Source organism: Gobius niger, assembly GCF_951799975.1.
Source record: "Gobius niger genome assembly, chromosome: 3".
Classification (NCBI taxonomy): domain Eukaryota; kingdom Metazoa; phylum Chordata; class Actinopteri; order Gobiiformes; family Gobiidae; genus Gobius; species Gobius niger.
Window position 1 is genome coordinate 43771374 of NC_136854.1, and position 19928 is coordinate 43791301.

General features: G+C 40.6%; 1 protein-coding gene across 1 annotated transcript in view; it reads right to left on the reverse strand.

Annotated features, from left to right (window-relative positions):
- Positions 1 to 8309: 8309 nt before the first annotated feature.
- The window catches only part of LOC306960771 (exportin-1-like), a 49415-nt gene continuing 37796 nt past the window's right edge, over positions 8310 to 19928 (reverse strand). Inside the window, exons 19-25 of the mRNA XM_079553300.1 lie at positions 16181 to 16287; positions 15904 to 16098; positions 13888 to 14056; positions 11892 to 12026; positions 10064 to 10223; positions 9280 to 9376; positions 8310 to 8476 (exon numbers count right to left, since the gene is read on the reverse strand). Coding sequence (XP_079409426.1) covers positions 8330 to 8476; positions 9280 to 9376; positions 10064 to 10223; positions 11892 to 12026; positions 13888 to 14056; positions 15904 to 16098; positions 16181 to 16287 — 1010 coding nt within the window. The 3' untranslated portion in view covers positions 8310 to 8329. The remainder of the gene's footprint in view (positions 8477 to 9279; positions 9377 to 10063; positions 10224 to 11891; positions 12027 to 13887; positions 14057 to 15903; positions 16099 to 16180; positions 16288 to 19928) is intronic.

The following is a 19928-nucleotide window of genomic DNA, read 5'->3' on the forward strand; positions in this document are numbered from 1 at the left end:
TTACATTTACCACACACATTATTATAAGTTCTAAAAGCCTCCAGTCGTGTGTCTGTGTCCTCTGTGGTGGACGTGGGTCTGGAGTCTGTAAGTCAGGCCTATTGTCCTACACAGAAGAACATCCAGAGCTTTCTCCTACTGTCCTACACAGAAGAACATCCAGAGCTTTCTCCTACTGTCCTACACAGAAGAACATCCAGAGCTTTCTCCTACTGTCCTACACAGAAGAACATCCAGAGCTTTCTCCTACTGTCCTGCACAGAAGAACATCCAGAGCTTTCTCCTACTGTCCTACACAGAAGAACATCCAGAGCTTTCTCCTACTGTCCTACACAGAAGAACATCCAGAGCTTTCTCCTACTGTCCTACACAGAAGAACATCCAGAGCTTTCTCCTACTGTCCTGCACAGAAGAACATCCAGAGCTTTCTCCTATTGTCCTGCACAGAAGAACATCCAGAGCTTTCTCCTACTGTCCTACAGAAGAACATCCAGAGCTTTCTCCTACTGTCCTACAGAAGAACATCCAGAGCTTTCTCCTACTGTCCTACACAGAAGAACATCCAGAGCTTTCTCCTACTGTCCTACACAGAAGAACATCCAGAGCTTTCTCCTATTGTCCTGCACAGAAGAACATCCAGAGCTTTCTCCTATTGTCCTGCACAGAAGAACATCCAGAGCTTTCTCCTACTGTCCTACACAGAAGAACATCCAGAGCTTTCTCCTACTGTCCTACACAGAAGAACATCAGAGCTTTCTCCTACTGTCCTACACAGAAGAACATCCAGAGCTTTCTCCTATTGTCCTGCACAGAAGAACATCCAGAGCTTTCTCCCAGGGCTGCTCGATTATTGAAAAAATAATAATCACGATTATTCAAACGATTATTTGTTGCCTTTAAAAAAATCCATCAAAAAAAAGACAAAAATCCATAAAAAAAAGACAAAAATCCATAAAAAAGACAAAAATCCATTAAAAAAAAAGACAAAAATCCATAAAAAAAAGACAAAAATCCAGCAGAAAAATGACAAAAATCCATTAAAAAAAAGACAAAAATCCATTAAAAAAATGACAAAAATCCATAAAAAAAATGACAAAAATCCATAAAAAAAAGTGACAAAAATCCCAAAATTAAAAATTAGAAAAAAAATGTGGGAATTTTTTTTTTTTGAAAAAATAAAAAAATAAAAAAAAAGAAAAAAAAAATTATAATCGATTTTTTGCGATTATGCTAATTTTGTAATCGTTTACTGTTGTAATCGAAATCGTAATCGAATTTCGATTAATTGCACAGCCCTACTTTCTCCTACTGTCCTGCACAGAAGAACATCCAGAGCTTTCTCCTACTGTCCTACACAGAAGAACATCAGAGCTTTCTCCTATTGTCCTACACAGAAGCACATCCAGAGCTTTCTCCTACTGTCCTACACAGAAGAACATCCAGAGCTTTCTCCTACTGTCCTACACAGAAGAACATCCAGAGCTTTCTCCTACTGTCCTGCACAGAGGAACATCCAGAGCTTTCTCCTACTGTCTTACACAGAAGAATCTAAATGGATCTTTTTCCTCACGTCATCACATTTTTTTTCCATCTTTTTGGGGGTGGGTTTTCAACTCATTTTGTAGCTTTTTGTCATTTTTTTTAAATCAATTTTTTGTCTTTTTTAAATGTTTTTTTTTGTCATTTTTTGTCACATTTTTTGTCTTTTTTTAATCATTTTTTTGTCTTTTTTAAATACATTTTTTGTCTTTTTTTAATCATTTTTTTGTCTTTTTTAAATACATTTTTTGTATTTTTTTGGTCACTATTTCATCATTTTTTTGTAATTTTTTGTCACATTTTTTTGTCTTTTTTAAACCTTTTTTTTTTTTCATTTTTTGGTCAATTTTTAGTCTTTTTTAAATACATTTTTCGTCACTTTTTTCTCACATTTCCATCATTGTTTTCGTCTCAGTTCTGTCTCTATTTTCTCACCTTTTTTCCAGAAGCTTTTGGATTGGGGTAAAGCCAAACTGGAGAAAATGTGCTCGGTTCAGGCGGGAGTTAAGGGGTTAAAGTCTACACACCAGATTCCCATCACTTCAGCCCACAAATTGCCTCCACTCCACAGCATGTATCGGGAACAACTGGTTACATTTACCACACACATTATTATAAGTTCTAAAAGCCTCCAGTCGTGTGTCTGTGTCCTCTGAGGTGGACGTGGGTCTGGAGTCTGTAAGTCAGGCCTACTGTCCTACACAGAAGAACATCCAGAGCTTTCTCCTACTGTCCTACACAGAAGAACATCCAGAGCTTTCTCCTACTGTCCTACACAGAAGAACATCCAGAGCTTTCTCCTACTGTCCTACACAGAAGAACATCAGAGCTTTCTCCTACTGTCCTACACAGAAGAACATCCAGAGCTTTCTCCTACTGTCCTGCACTGAGAACATCCAGAGCTTTCTCCTACTGTCCTGCACAGAAGAACATCCAGAGCTTTCTCCTACTGTCCTACACAGAAGAACATCCAGAGCTTTCTCCTACTGTCCTACACAGAAGAACATCAGAGCTTTCTCCTACTGTCCTACAGAAGAACATCCAGAGCTTTCTCCTACTGTCCTACAGAAGAACATCCAGAGCTTTCTCCTATTGTCCTACACAGAAGAACATCCAGAGCTTTCTCCTATTGTCCTACACAGAAGAACATCAGAGCTTTCTCCTATTGTCCTGCACAGAAGAACATCAGAGCTTTCTCCTACTGTCCTACACAGAAGAACATCAGAGCTTTCTCCTACTGTCCTGCACAGAAGAACATCAGAGCTTTCTCCTACTGTCCTACACTGAGAACATCCAGAGCTTTCTCCTACTGTCCTGCACAGAAGAACATCCAGAGCTTTCTCCTACTGTCCTACACAGAAGAACATCCAGAGCTTTCTCCTACTGTCCTACACAGAAGAACATCCAGAGCTTTCTCCTATTGTCCTGCACTGAGAACATCAGAGCTTTCTCCTACTGTCCTGCACTGAGAACATCCAGAGCTTTCTCCTATTGTCCTGCACTGAGAACATCAGAGCTTTCTCCTACTGTCCTGCACAGAAGAACATCCAGAGCTTTCTCCTACTGTCCTACACAGAAGAACATCCAGAGCTTTCTCCCCTCCAGTTTGGCTTTACCCCAATCCAAAAGCTTCTGGAAAAAAGGTGAGAAAATAGCAATAAAACAATGATGGAAATGTGACAAAAAAGTGAGAAAACGTTGACAAAAAAAGTGACGAAAAATTTATGAAAAAGTGGCAAAAATGTGACAAAAAATGGATAAAAAATGTAAAAAATGTGACAAAAAAATTGCCAAAAAATTGCCGAAAAATTGCCGAAAATGTGACAAAAATGTGACAAAAAAGTGACAAAAAGTTGATTAAAAATGGACAAAAAAATGACAAAAATGTGAAAAATAAAAATAAAAATATAAAAAAAAAAACTAAGGCAAAAATGTGACAAAAAATGTATCAAAAATTGACGAAAAAATGACAAAAATGTAATAAAAAATCACAAAAAATCGATAAAAAAAAATGTCAAAAATGTGACAGTTTGTGACAAAAATGTGACAAAAAAAGTGACAAAAAATTGATTAAAAATGGACGAAAAAATGACAAAAATGTGACAAAAAAAATAAATAAATAAGGCAAAAATGTGACCAAAAAATGATTAAAAATTGACGAAAAAATGACAAAAATGTGACAAAAAATGTATCAAAAATTGACGAAAAATTGACAAAAATGTGACAAAAAATTACAAAAAATCGATTAAAAAAAAAGTAAAAAATGTGACAAAAAAATTGACGAAAAATTGACGAAAATGTGACAATTTGTGACAAAAATGTGACAAAAAAAGTGACAAAAAATTGATTGAAAATGGACGAAAAAATGACAAAAATGTGACAAAAAATAATTAAAAAAAAGATTAAAAAAATGTAAAAAATGTGACCAAAAAATGATTAAAAATTGACGAAAAAATGACAAAAATGTGATAAAAAATTACAAAAAATCGATAAAAAAATATGTCAAAAATGTGACAAAAAATGTGATAAAAAATTACAAAAAAGTTACAAAAATGAGTTGAACACCCAACAAAAAAATGCGATGACGTGAGGAAAAAGATCCTCTCGGTTCAGGCGGGAGTTAAGAGGTTAACCATTTCCCTGGCCCTAACCTTAATTTGTGTCATGATATCTCACGTTTTCACAGCAGACGTCCCTCCGGAGCAGACGATCTAGCACTAACCGTTATTAAAGCGGGGGTGAAAAGTAAAAACCACCTCAGAGTGAGTTATAAACACTGCAAAAACAGATATTGTCCAAGTGTATTCACCTAATTATTTATAGAAGATAGAAATACCACTTTTCCACTTTTCCGCTGCTCAGAGCTGTGTGGTTGTTTCTGTAACAAGCTCACAGTTAATACAACTTTTAAACCAAATAATTACATTTATATTGAGAGTTTTGTTTTCCACATCAGTGTTAATTTCGTCAACTAAAATATTTAGTCTTAATTTTAGTCAAAGTGATATTTTTGTGACTAAAATTGGACTAAAACTAAATTAAAAGTTTCTCATGAGACTAAAACTGTGACTAAAATGTCCAGATATTTGAGTCGACTAAAATCAGACTAAATAAAAAGTAAAAGGAGAGACTAAAATCATCCAAACTTGTATTGAGCGTCTGAAAGAGCCTCAGATCATGTTTAAAGGATCAGCTCTGAGCTTTGTTCATGTGGAGCAGAAACATGAAGCAGAGGAACAACATTAAACATGATTAGAATCAATATTATCAATGCAAAGTCCACTCAATTAGTCTTAAATTCAGTCGACTAAAACTAGACTAAAATTGAAACGATTTTTTTGACTAAATCTCGACTAAAATTAAATTACATTTTAGTCAAAAGACTAAGACTAAAACTAAAATATGTCAAAATTAACACTGTTCCACATTTTAAATCTTCATTGTTTTCTGCCAAATCAGTTTTTTGTTGTAACTTTGTTCTTTCGTTTAAAAACAATGATTAAAATAATACCTGGGTCGTTTGTTCTGTTCAATTCACACGTAAATCCTGCATATTCTCCGTCTCCAGGTGGTCGTCGGTTCCTCCGTCAGGCCGGGCGGGGCCGGTCTGGGTCACAATGGGCCGACCCAGTGTAGCCTAACCATAAGAACCATTATCTGAAAATGCCAGTGTTTTACATCAGTGGTTCTAAAGTGGTCCGGCTCCGAGACCCAACATTACCTGAATGACAAAGTGTGACCCAAATAAAACTGTACTTTGTCATATATTGTATAAAATATTGTATTTACCACATTATGATCAAAACAGCCCAATAATATGACATTGAACAGACTCCAGTGTTTCCGTGTAGTTTCAGAGGAAACAGAAAAAGACTCGTGACCCACTTTTGAGCCCCGACCCACCAGTTGAGAATCAGTTTTACATTATACATGTGGGATGTTCTGCAAAGACATTAAACAATCCACTATAAAAAGACACTATTCCTTTACTTTAACAGGTATTTGATCTCGTATTTGCATAATAAAATCAATGTATTAAAGGAACAGGCCAGTGTTTATCCATACTGAGATATGTTCTTACCTGAGCTGTGACGAGTTCTTTAGGACCTGTCTGATCTTCAGTCACGTAAACACAGCGCAGACGGCGTTAGCATTTAGCCTCTCCCTCTCTCCTCTATAGCTCCAAAACAGGTCAAGATAGAAGCTACCAAGCTCTTCCACGTTTCCCCTATTTAAATATGGTTACGTGAAGTGTTCCACTACAAAGTATAATTACACACAATTAAACAATGTGGATTTTCTAAGCGGATAAAAGGGGGAACTATATTGTAAGGCGTAATAATACCAGGAGTAGTTCGAAATCCGCGCAGTAATCTTCATTTTACTGCGCAGTAACTTCACTGTGCGGACGCCAAATAACTCCTGGTATTATTACGCCTTACAATATAGTTCCCCCTTTTATAGATACAGACGCATCTCTGGAATCGCCCATATATGGCCATTTTTGAAAACAGTTAAGGGGGAAAACAATTTTGAAAAAATGTAAACTTTCTCTAATTATTCAAAAACTACTTTAACAAACGCTGAATTATGAACATAGACACAGACGCATCTCGTCATAGAAGGGGGCGTGGCTTCGCCGAGGGGGAAAATAGAATCTTTAGAGAAACACAATTTTTCACTGTTTTTAGCCATTTTCTGGTGGAATATGAACTTATTACTTACTTAAATAAAGTCAAGTGTAAATCGGGCCCATGTGGATATTTTCTCACAGCAGATTGTTCAGTAGAAGTGAAAAAACGGCAGTTGTAGCAAGCACTAGCTAACCGTTAGCATTAGCCCGATGTAACATGTAGCATCAAGTTAGCATTCTCCGTTATTTATGTATTTATGGGCTGTTGAACCACTTTGCTCCTCCCCATGTCTTTGTATCTTTGTTTAGCAGAAACTATATTCATAATTCAGCGTTTGTTACAGTCGTTTTTGAATAATTAGAGAACATTTTCATTTTTTCAAACTGTTTTCCCCCTTAACTGTTTTCAAAAATGACCATAAATGGGCAATTCGAGAGATGCCGTCTGGATCTATAAAAGGAGGAACTATATTGTAAGGCGTAATAATACCAGGAGTAATTTGGCCTCCGCACAGTAAAGTGAAGATTACTGCACGGATGCCGAACTACTCCTGGTATTATTACGCCTTACAATATAGTTCCTCCTTTTATCCGCTTAGAAAATCCACATTGTTTAATTGTGTGTAATTATACTTTGTAGTGGAACACTTCACGTAACCATATTTAAATAGGGAAAACGTGGAAGAGCTTGGTAGCTTCTATCTTGACCTGTTTTGGAGCTATAGAGGAGAGAGGGAGAGGCTAAATGCTAACGCCGTCTGCGCTGTGTTTACGTGACTGAAGATCAGACAGGTCCTAAAGAACTCGTCACAGCTCAGGTAAGAACATATCTCAGTGTGTAAAAACGCTGGCCTGTTCCTTTAACTATAAAACTCTCGGGACACATTTCAAGTCGTCGGGCGGTAAAGACTGAACACACAAAAAAAAAACCAAGAGTCGTTTTGTTTTTGTAAAAATAGCCAGCTTTATCTTCTCTAAGTCAAAGACAGCTTTTACAAACAGGATTCTTCTCCCCACGTCCATCTCGTAACCAAATATTTCCACAAAAATAAAAGGAAAAAATAAATCAAAACTCGACACACGACAAAAACCCCAGAAGTCCGTCCTTCAACCCCTCGAGTTTACATTCAAACCTGCCGCTCAAACTGTGCATCATTTTATATTACATATTAACAAACGGGGGATCGGAAGAGGAAGCAAAAACAATCTTTATTATAATACTTAGGGCTGGAGCTACATCGGATTCGTTCGGGGGCCGTTTTTTCCTTTCGCCCGCACTCGCTGCTCTTTCGGACGGAGAAGAGAGAGTCCATTTTGTTTTTCGGAGAAGAGAGCGTCCATTTTGTTTTCGGAGACGAGAGAGTCCATTTTGTTTTTCGGAGAAGAGAGCGTCCATTTTGTTTTCGGAGACGAGAGCGTCCATTTTGTTTTCGGAGACGAGAGAGTCCATTTTGTTTTTCGGAGACGAGAGAGTCCATTTTGTTTTCGGAGACGAGAGAGCGTCCATTTTGTTTTCGGAGAAGAGAGCGTCCATTTTGTTTTCGGAGAAGAGGAGCGTCCATTTTGTTTTCGGAGAAGAGAGCGTCCATTTTGTTTTCGGAGAAGAGAGCGTCCATTTTGTTTTTCGGTCTAATCTTTAAGTCGGCGAAAAGTAACGATGTGATGTCTAAAAATCTCATCAGACAGAACCTCATGAGGCGCAAACCCGGCTTAAAAACGACACGGCAACCCCGAAAAGAGACGTGATTTTCCTAACGAGTTCCTTTCGAGTCTGGTTTGTGTGGATTTAGTCACAAAAAAAATCACAACTCTTGATTTTTCCGCTTTCCGGCACATGATCCAATCCAGCCCCAGCCGTTTTTCCACACGAGCAACAGAAGGAAAAAACCCACGTATGACACAAGAATTTTTAGTATAAAACGTATCAAAAACAAAAACAAAAAACTTGGCTGCTTCAAATCGAGGGGTACGACGGATCGTGACATTTACATATTCACACGCGTTTGGTCGGCCCAGCGCTTTTTCCTTCACACACCAAAAAAAAAAGAAGAGTTTGTTACGCCCTCCGGGTTCCTTTAGTCTCGTCTTGGTCCGAAAGTGGGTGTTTTTTTTTGTTTTTGTTTTGGGGGGAGGAGGAGGAGGAGACGCTCGGGATTTTCAGTCGCACATTTCTTCCGGGAGCTCGTGCGGGTTTAGAATCCCCGGCACGGACATCTGGATCTTGTGTTTTTCCTCCTGGGCCTGACGCAGCGCCGTTTCCCTCTCCTCCAGGAACAGGTCGGTCGTGTCCTCGCCGGCGAATTCCTGAAGAGAACGGAAAGAAAGTGACGTTAGAACTAGAAGGGATGAAGATCTAAGAGTAGAGCAGCGACATGTGAAGGAAACAATATCTGATAACGGTCTTGAATATGGCCACAAAGCGGTGATGGGGCGGTAACCGGATTACAGTCATACCCCGGTCATGTGACGCACACCGCGGGTCTGAGTGCCTCACCATCATCACCGCCCAAAAAAAAATGCCTTAAAGGGTGGGGGGTATTATGCAAAATGGACTTTTTCAAGCTTTCCATCATGTTATTCTGTCACTCCCTCATTAAAAACATGGCTGAAGTGTTGCCTTGGCACATTCACGTATTTCTGAGTAATCTGTAAAAACTCTGATGGCGGCCATTTTAGGGATAGGTTTGCCTGAGTCCTCCTAGGAACGCCCCCACCTCCTGGAGACGCCTCCGAGCTTTGGTCACCAGCCGAGTAACCAACCACTGCTCCTCAGCAGAACCCCCTCCCCACTGATGCCACAGACAGCGTGTGGAGGGGGCGTGTCTAAAGGCTCAGAGGTTCTTAAAGAGACAGAGGCCTATTTCAAGACATTCACTACAGCCATTTTGAGAGAGACATTTTTTACAAGGCAGTTATTCTAATTTACTGCATTTACAGACCAACAGAAGGTTTGTCATCATCGTAGTGTGATATAGACTGGTGCTGTGGGACTGACAAAAGCAGAACACCCCCTCTTTAACATCAGACACAACTAAACGATTTCCCCACATAAATAAAGTGGTGGCGGCGTCCTGAGTTTTGACATTAACGTACGGCTCTCGTCTCACCTTGATCTGCACGAGGAAGTCCCGCAGGTGCTCCTTGAAGGCGGCGATGTCCTGGTTCAGACTGAAGAGGCCGGTCACAAACACCTTCACCTGAGCGCTGCAGAGGCACAGAGAGTTTAGAGCGACATCCTCAGACACACACAAACACACACACACACACACACACAAAAAACACACACAAAAAACACAGAAACACACACAAACACACAAAAAAACACAAAAAACACAAAGAAAACACAAACACACAAAAAAAAACACAAACACACAAAAAATAAAAAAACACTAACAAAAAACCCCAAAAAACACACACACAAAAAACACACAAACAAAACACAAACACACAAAAAATAAAAAAAACACTAACAAAAACCCCAATAAACAAAAAAAAACACAAACACAAAAAAACACACAACACACAAAAAACAAAAAACACAAAAAAACCCCAAAAACAAAAAAACACAAACACAAAAAACAAAAACAAAAAAAACACAAAAAAAATAAAAAAAATAAAAAAACACAAACACACAAAAATACACAACACACAAAAAACAAAAAAACACAAACACACAAAAACAAACAAACACACAACACAAAAAAACACAAACACACAAAAAAACCCACTAAAAAAAAAACACCCCAAAAAAAACAAAAACAAAAAAACACCCCAAAAAAACACCCCCCGAAAAAAACCCCACCCACTCACACACACAAACACATGAGAGCAGTTCACAGCAGTGTTTAAGTCTAAATCCTCAGTGAAAGCTAGATCTGAAATGAGACTGACTCCTGCAGATGAGGGAAGGCGTTCTTCAGCAGGTTGGCGATGTACTCCTGCACGTGCGCCTGGTTATTGGCCGGACTCGCCGCGCTCAGGGACACGCTCACTTTTCCCTCCTCCACCAGGTTAAACATGTAGGCCAGGATGGTGGCGTGCATCGTCAGCCCTGCACACACAAAGGACAGAAAAATTAAACATCCCGGTGGAGACATTCCCTTACACCCACTTTAAATAAATCACTTTAAAAACTCCTGGTTCTCCTGAAGACACACCTGCTTAAAGAAAAAACTACAGACATTCAGCTGGGAGTAGATCCTTTGTGTTTCGGCTTTGGGAAAGACCTCGACTCCCCCAGACACGCTCGAAAGGTTCATAGTGTTTTCTTAGTTAACGTCCATGAACCGGGACGAGGGCGCATACACCCTATCCCACACCTGGAAGCCCTCGTCTGGATTTACCGGTCAGCAGGGAGAGCTCACGCCCCCTACTGACCGGTAAATCCGTGTGAGCTGCCTACGACACTTCCACCACCAGGGGGCGCTTCTGAGGAAGTGATCGAAACTAGAATCTTAAGAGCCTTTGAGGTCAGACTCTCCAACACAAGCACCTACAGCAGGGCTCTAGACTGCGACCAAAATGCTGCATATGCGACTACTTTTAGAGAATGTGCGAGTAAAAAAAATAAGTGGTAGCACCTGTGCGAGCAAAAAAAAGAAATAAAGTCTAATAGGCTTTATGAGGAGTGCTGCAAATAACGTTATAAAGCATCTCCAGAGCACTTCTCTCTCTGAGAACACACACACGCACCCACCCAAGCTTCCACTATTATTGAAGAAGTCAGCTGGTAGTTTAGGCTAAACGTTTTGTCCAGGCAAGTGCCCTGCTCTCCCTGTTTGTCCGAGGGACAGGTGAAATACAGACAGCAACAGAAGCCACGTGTCCCGACATGAATTAACCTTCTATTACTTTCTGCCAATGGGCACTTTCCGACAGTTTATTCCCCAAAGAAGTATCTATTTTCACTTTTATGTTCGCCTTTAGGGGCGGTAGCGCTGCAGCCGAGCGGCGAGCTCACGAGCGCCGGTCTGAGAGAAGCACGAGCTCCAGAGGAGGAGACAGGAGCGACTGGAGAGGAGGAGACAGGAGCGACTGGAGAGGAGGAGAGAGGAGCAGAAAGAGCTCAGCGGTTTATGTTCCTACCTGAGCTCGCTCTGATCTCCTCGCGGTCAGAAAAAGCTTGTTTTAGAGCACAAATGTAAAGCTAACGGAGAGCTAACGTAAAGCTAACAGAGAGCTAACGTAAAACTAACGTAAAGCTAACAGAGCTAACGTAAAGCTAACAGCTGCTAACACCCGCCCTCAGCCGCAGCAGATTCAGCTCCTGTATTTTATTTAGGCTTTTGGCTAAAACAGATACTTTTTGCCTGTGATTAATACGGTCTTAATTGGCAGTAATACATAATTTTATAAGTGAATATCCTGCAAGTGACAGTGATATTGCAGATTTGGAAAGAAAGAGAAGATGGAAGATGAATAATAATGGATTGAAAACACAAAATTAAAGCAGAACAATGCAAAAAAATATATAATAAAACTATATAAAATCACTATTATTAATATGAAAAACTCAATTTTAAAAAGTTTTAACAGTATTTTAATCATTGTTAGGATCAATTATAAGTTATTTCGAACATGTTTATAATTGTCCTTGTTGGGAATTTTGATTTTGTGTCTCGACCAAAAAATTGTCTGTGCGACCAAATGAAAAAAGTAAAACAAAACTAAAATAAAAGTTAGTCTTGAGCCCTGTACAGTATAAACATCACGTCTGTACCTGCGGTGTGCGAGGTGTCGGTGACCACGGAGAAGATGTGCTGCAGGATGTCGCAGAAATACGTCTGATAAAAGCTCTGGGCCGCCGTCTCCTCGGCCGATACGTTCTGCAGCAGCGAGTACAGGATCTGCAGCCCTGGGGGAGACACGGCGGGTTAAATCACTGCATTTACTACATCGTTACATCAGTGTAGAGGACAGGGAGAGGAGATGCCTGTTCTCTAGGTAATGAGATGAGATGAGATGAGATGTGGTTTATGAGTGGAATGAGGTGATCAGTGGAGCTCCAGGAAATGCCGTCACCTCTGCAGAACACCTAAACTAACCCAAACTAACCGAAAACAAACCCAAACTAACCCTAAACAAACCCAAACTAACCGAAAACAAACCCAAACTAAACCAAACTAACCCTAAACAAACTCAAACTAACCCTAAACAAACTCAAACTAACCCAAACTAACCCTAAACAAACCCAAACAAACCCCAAACTAACCCTAAACAAACCCAAACAAACCCCAAACTAACCCAAACAAACCCTAAACAAACCCAAACTAACCCTAAACAAACCCAAACAAACCCCAAACTAACCCAAACAAACCCCAAACTAACCCAAACAAACCCTAAACAAACCCAAACTAACCCTAAACAAACCCAAACAAACCCCAAACTAACCCAAACAAACCCCAAACTAACCCAAACAAACCCAAACTAACCCTAAACCAACCCTAAACAAACCCAAACTAACCCTAAACTAGGGATGCACCGATACCGATACCAGTATCGGGTATCGGGCCGATACCACAGGCTTGTACTCATACTCGTACTCATTCATGAGGTCCCGATACCAGAAACCGATACCATTTGACGTGCGGCCAGCGCAGCTACGAGGCGCAGCTACGAGGCGCAGCTACGAGGCGCACCTCTCAGCTGAGGAGAGAAGAAGCAACAAACTGGAGAATTCTTTAGTGGAAATACAATAATCCACATAGAGCTGACTTTATTACAGACGACACTCCCTAAATCAGAGTCTGTGCTGGATTTAACCAGAGCTAAATGTTGTTAGCGCTGCAGCGTCTGCAGTGTTTACAACATACAGGCTAACGTTGCTAACTCGCGGCTAGCGCACTTTTGGCCATTCTGACGCCGTTTTATGCCCAGAGGTTTATTCTTCTGAAAAACTAACCCAGCGACTAAAACGTCCTCAGAAAATCCAACTAAAAGACATACAGCATGTCCATATTGAGCGAAAATGAGCTGCAGCAGAACAATGAAAACGCTGTAGCTACTCGCTAAGTTGCTACAAAACACACGAGAAAATCCACACGGAGCTGAAGTAAAGACGAAAAGAGACCATTTAAGCAACATTTCAATACTATTGTTAAATAAAAATATATGAATAAAGCACAGGAATTGGGGAGCTTTAGGACATGGGCTTTTCTGTCAATGATGGACAGTGCAATAAAAATTAAAAATTATATTGAATGAAAATAAAAATAAATAAATAAATCATCAGCACAATTCTAATTTAACTGCTCTTAAATGTGTAGCCTACTTAAGGAAATGTAAATGAGTAAATTTGCTAATTACAAACCAATCTGCTGTGGAAAAAAGTAAGAATGTTGAAGAAAATGCCTTGTACTCGTATCGGTATTCGGTATCGGCGAGTACGTAAATCCAAGTACTCGTACTCGTATCGGTTTTAGAAAAAGTGGTATCGGTGCATCCCTACCCTAAACTAACCCTAAACAAACCCAAACTAACCATAAACTAACCTAAACTAACCCTAAACCTACTAAAAGCGTCTTATTGAGATTAATTTAAACACAGTCAATGTCACAGGGAAAAAAAGTGGAGGTGATGTCACTTCCTGGAGCTCCACTGATCACGTGACTCTCCATCGGCGGCGTATCCACCCTCTTGCCATAAATGTTAAAGGATGAAGCTAGAGCTAAGAACCTGCACCTGGACCACAGCGTGAAGAACCTGCTCCCCTGTACCTGTGTCTGCCACGTTCCTCATGGTGTGCTTGAACGCCCAGATGATGGAGTCCAGGATGAGTTTGAACTGCGCCGGAGCGATGGACAGAAACGCCGAGAAGCACATCCCGGTGGCCGACAGCAGCAGGTAGAAGAAGTGAGTCCTGTGCTCCGGGAACTCCTCGAAGTCCTGGGGAAACAACCAGCAAACGGCCGTCGATTAGAGGATCATGTGAGGAAAGAAGACGATTAATATTAGAGCTGAAACCTAAAGAAAAGTTTTTATCCTATAACACTGACTGACAGAAACCTTTACTGTAGTAATAAACATTTAACAGGCTCAAATTAAATCTGAGCAGAGCATTGGCTGTGATCTCTGTGCTCACTCAGCTACAGCAACATTAACAAGTAAACTTAGATCATGAACATGAAGCTTTGGTCTTTGTGAGGAAAAGCTCAGGTTTTGCGTCTTGGATGAACTCTGATGTAGTGTCACGATACTAAAATGAAAAACTCAATTTCAATACTGAATAAAACTCGATTCTCGATACAGATTTCAAAATCATTTCAATATTTACAATATTTGCTGTAGGAAACGTGCGTCTCTTTGTACATCTGCACCGTATTATCTACATTATAGAATACTCAACCCTGTATATGGTGTTCTTGCTTTGCATCTTCAGCTGCAAACACTAAAATATCAACAGTATAAACTAGTTACACAGTCACTGCTGTCACATTTAGGAGCAGAACTGAGCATCAAATCAAAGCACCAAAAAATCTTAAAGGAATAGGCCACCGTTTTTACATACTGAGATATGTTCTTACCTCACTTTAGTCGAGTTAATATATCCCCGTCTGGTCTTTGTCCGTGCGCTCTGTCACGCAAACAGCATGTGGATTTTATAAGCAGATAAAAAGGGGGACTATATTGTGAGGCGTAATGATACGAGGAGCACAATGTCCGCGTAGTAACTCCTAAAGACTTCCCCCGCTCACTTCCGTCAATAACCTTTAGGAGTTACTGCGCGGACGTTTTACTCCTCGTATCATTACGCCTTACAATATAGTCCCCCTTTTTATTTGCTTATAAAATCGACATGTTACATTTCTGTGTAAATATACTTGGCATGAACACACTTCACGTAACTTTATTTAAATAGGGAACACGTGGAAGAGCTTGGTAGCTTCTATCGTGAGCTTTTTCGGAGCTATATGACATGTGGGAGAGGCTGCGTATGTGCTCCGTTTGCCTGGCAGAGCGCACGGACAAAGACCAGACGGGGATATATTAACTCGGCTAAAGTGAGGTAAGAACATATCTCAGTATGTAAAAACGGTGGCCTGTTCCTTTAAGAATGTTATTAGAAAAAGGCTTGCTTAGCCTGTGCTAACTGATACATGTAACCCTGTGGATACTGCTAATCACAAAGTCGACTTTTTCAACCAAACGGCTGCTCCTTTCGACCTGGCCCAGCACCAGTCATCAGATCCTACACTGCAGTTTCAGAATTTACTTCTAACTCTGGTTTAACCACTGGTCACAGCTGCAGGTCCTTCCTGAGCTGTGGGAGCGCAGCCCGGAGGAAACACAAAAAGGATTGATACGCAGCTTCAATACCACTTCTAGTATCGAGGAATCTATTTTTCTATTTGAATTGGGACAGTGCACATTAATCACATGTTTTTTCAACATGTAAATGTGCCATGTCGGCTGCTCTAATGTAGCATAGCCTGTTAGCTAAATAAGTGTCTGTGTCGTGTACATCCTGGTCTCACGTAAGCTTAAAGACGAGCTCATCTACCGCCCTCTCTCTTCTTCTTCTGCAACCGCATGCGTGTGGTTGCCATGGCACCGACAGCAGTGAGAAAGAGGGGGTGCTTTATGTTCTTTTTAAAATGGATTCTTTTTAAAGTAATTTTTTTAATGAATTGACTCCATATTTTGTCAAACACATCCAGCATTTACGAAAGCAGTGGTGGAGCTTTAGATGAAGGAGTATTTCGGTTGTCACGGTAACGACTCTCGGCGCTGACCTTGTTGATCATGTTGAGCGTGCACTCGAACACGGCGTCGAAGATCTTGGGGATCTCCGGGGTGATGTGGACGCCCAGTTTGTTGACGATGGTTGCTATGGTGCTGAGGACCTCGGGCTCTCGCGCCGCCGGGACGTTCCTCTGGTAATCGATGAGCACGGCCTCCAGCAGCGGGGGCACGAAGTTCTCCGCCACCTGCAGGAGAGCGGAGGAACAGCACCACGGTCGCTTTAGACACATGGACGTGAGCGTGTAAACGTGTGAGGACGTGTCTGACCATCTGCGGGTCGTTGGAGCGAGTGACCCATCCTGAGATGAGCTTCAGCGTCTCCTTCTTCACCGTCCTCATGCTGCGGATCAGAGGCTGCTTCGTCACCATCTCCCCTGGACACACCGGAAACACCTTCAAGATGCTGCATTTACAGATATTATTATAAATGTAGATATACATGTAGTCACTGCTGCTGAGGTGGTAGTAGTTGTTACTGTAATAGATGTAGTAATGGTAGTAGTATTAGTATTAGTATTAGTAGCAGCAGCAGCGGTAGTAGTGGTAGTAGTGGTAGTAGTATTAGTTGCAGTAGTAGTAGTAGTAGTAGTAGTAGTAGTAGTAGTAGTAGTTGCAGTAATGGTAGTAGTAGTTGCAGTAATGGTAGTAGTAGTATTAGCTCCAGTAGTAGTAGTATTAGCTCCAGTAGTAGTAGTATTAGCTCCAGTAGTAGTAGTAGTATTAGCTCCAGTAGTAGTAGTATTAGCTCCAGTAGTAGTAGTATTAGCTCCAGTAGTAGTAGTATTAGCTCCAGTAGTAGTAGTAGTATTAGCTCCAGTAGTAGTAGTATTAGCGCCAGTAGTAGTAGTAGTAGTATTAGCGCCAGTAGTAGTAGTATTAGCTCCAGTAGCAGTAGTAGTAGCATTAGCTCCAGTAGTAGTAGTATTAGCTCCAGTAGTAGTAGTATTAGCTCCAGTAGCAGTAGTAGTAGCATTAGCTCCAGTAGTAGTAGTAGTATTAGCTCCAGTAGTAGTAGTAGTATTAGCTCCAGTAGTAGTAGTAGTATTAGCTCCAGTAGTAGTAGTAGTATTAGCTCCAGTAGTAGTAGTATTAGCTCCAGTAGTAGTAGTATTAGCTCCAGTAGTAGTAGTATTAGCTCCAGTAGTAGTAGTAGTAGTAGCTCCAGTAGTAGTAGTATTAGCTCCAGTAGTAGTAGTATTAGCTCCAGTAGTAGTAGTAGTAGTAGCTCCAGTAGTAGTAGTATTAGCGCCAGTAGTAGTAGTAGTATTAGCTCCAGTAGTAGTAGTATTAGCGCCAGTAGTAGTAGTAGTATTAGCGCCAGTAGTAGTAGTATTAGCGCCAGTAGTAGTAGTAGTATTAGCTCCAGTAGTAGTAGTAGTATTAGCGCCAGTAGTAGTAGTATTAGCTCCAGTAGTAGTAGTAGTATTAGCGCCAGTAGTAGTAGTATTAGCTCCAGTAGTAGTAGTAGTATTAGCGCCAGTAGTAGTAGTAGTATTAGCGCCAGTAGTAGTAGTATTAGTTCCAGTAGCAGTAGTAGTAGCATTAGCTCCAGTAGTAGTATTAGCTCCAGTAGTAGTAGTAGTATTAGCTCCAGTAGTAGTAGTATTAGCTCCAGTAGTAGTAGTATTAGCTCCAGTGGTAGTAGTAGTATTAGCGCCAGTAGTAGTAGTAGTATTAGCGCCAGTAGTAGTAGTATTAGCTCCAGTAGTAGTAGCATTAGCTCCAGTAGTAGTAGTATTAGCTCCAGTAGCAGTAGTAGTAGTATTAGCTCCAGTAGTAGTAGTAGTATTAGCGCCAGTAGTAGTATTAGCTCCAGTAGTAGTAGCATTAGCTCCAGTAGTAGTAGTATTAGCTCCAGTAGCAGTAGTAGTAGCATTAGCTCCAGTAGTAGTAGTATTAGCTCCAGTAGTAGTAGTATTAGCTCCAGTAGCAGTAGTAGTAGTATTAGCTCCAGTAGTAGTAGCATTAGCTCCAGTAGTAGTAGTATTAGCTCCAGTAGCAGTAGTAGTAGTATTAGCTCCAGTAGTAGTAGTATTAGCTCCAGTAGTAGTAGCATTAGCTCCAGTAGTAGTAGCATTAGCTCCAGTAGTAGTAGTATTAGCTCCAGTAGTAGTAGTATTAGCTCCAGTAGTAGTAGTATTAGCTCCAGTAGTAGTAGTATTAGCTCCAGTAGTAGTAGTATTAGCTCCAGTAGCAGTAGTATTAGCTCCAGTAGTAGCAGTATTAGCTCCAGTAGCAGTAGTATTAGCTCCAGTAGCAGTAGTATTAGCTCCAGTAGTAGTAGTATTAGCTCCAGTAGCAGTAGTATTAGCTCCAGTAGTAGTAGTATTAGCTCCAGTAGTAGTAGTATTAGCTCCAGTAGTAGCAGTATTAGCTCCAGTAGTAGTAGTATTAGCTCCAGTAGCAGTAGTATTGGCTCCAGTAGTAGTAGTAGTATTAGCTCCAGTAGTAGTAGTATTAGCTCCAGTAGCAGTAGTATTGGCTCCAGTAGCAGTAGTATTAGCTCCAGTAGCAGTAGTATTAGCTCCAGTAGTAGTAGTATTAGCTCCAGTAGTAGTAGTATTAGCTCCAGTAGCAGTAGTATTGGCTCCAGTAGCAGTAGTATTAGCTCCAGTAGCAGTAGTATTAGCTCCAGTAGTAGCAGTATTAGCTCCAGTAGTAGTAGCATTAGCTCCAGTAGTAGTAGTATTAGCTCCAGTAGTAGTAGTATTAGCTCCAGTAGTAGTAGTATTAGCTCCAGTAGTAGTAGTATTAGCTCCAGTAGTAGTAGTATTAGCTCCAGTAGCAGTAGTATTAGCTCCAGTAGTAGCAGTATTAGCTCCAGTAGCAGTAGTATTAGCTCCAGTAGCAGTAGTATTAGCTCCAGTAGTAGTAGTATTAGCTCCAGTAGCAGTAGTATTAGCTCCAGTAGTAGTAGTATTAGCTCCAGTAGTAGTAGTATTAGCTCCAGTAGTAGCAGTATTAGCTCCAGTAGTAGTAGTATTAGCTCCAGTAGCAGTAGTATTGGCTCCAGTAGTAGTAGTAGTATTAGCTCCAGTAGTAGTAGTATTAGCTCCAGTAGCAGTAGTATTGGCTCCAGTAGCAGTAGTATTAGCTCCAGTAGCAGTAGTATTAGCTCCAGTAGTAGTAGTATTAGCTCCAGTAGTAGTAGTATTAGCTCCAGTAGCAGTAGTATTGGCTCCAGTAGCAGTAGTATTAGCTCCAGTAGCAGTAGTATTAGCTCCAGTAGTAGCAGTATTAGCTCCAGTAGTAGCAGTATTAGCTCCAGTAGTAGCAGTAGTATTAGCTCCAGTAGTAGTAGTAGTAGTATTAGCTCCAGTAGTAGTAGCAGTAGTATTGGCTCCAGTAGCAGTGGTATTAGCTCCAGTAGCAGTAGTATTAGCTCCAGTAGTAGTAGTATTAGCTCCAGTAGCAGTAGTATTAGCTCCAGTAGCAGTAGTATTGGCTCCAGTAGCAGTAGTATTAGCTCCAGTAGCAGTAGTATTAGCTCCAGTAGTAGCAGTATTAGCTCCAGTAGTAGCAGTATTAGCTCCAGTAGTAGTAGTAGTAGTATTAGCTCCAGTAGCAGTAGTATTAGCTCCAGTAGCAGTAGTATTGGCTCCAGTAGCAGTAGTATTAGCTCCAGTAGTAGCAGTATTAGCTCCAGTAGTAGCAGTATTAGCTCCAGTAGCAGTAGTATTAGCTCCAGTAGTAGCAGTATTAGCTCCAGTAGTAGCAGTATTAGCTCCAGTAGCAGTAGTATTAGCTCCAGTAGTAGCAGTATTAGCTCCAGTAGTAGCAGTATTAGCTCCAGTAGTAGTAGTAGTATTAGCTCCAGTAGTAGTAGTAGTATTAGCGCCAGTAGTAGTAGTATTAGCTCCAGTAGTAGTAGTAGTATTAGCGCCAGTAGTAGTAGTATTAGCTCCAGTAGTAGTAGTAGTATTAGCGCCAGTAGTAGTAGTAGTATTAGCTCCAGTAGTAGTAGTATTAGCTCCAGTAGCAGTAGTAGTAGCATTAGCTCCAGTAGTAGTATTAG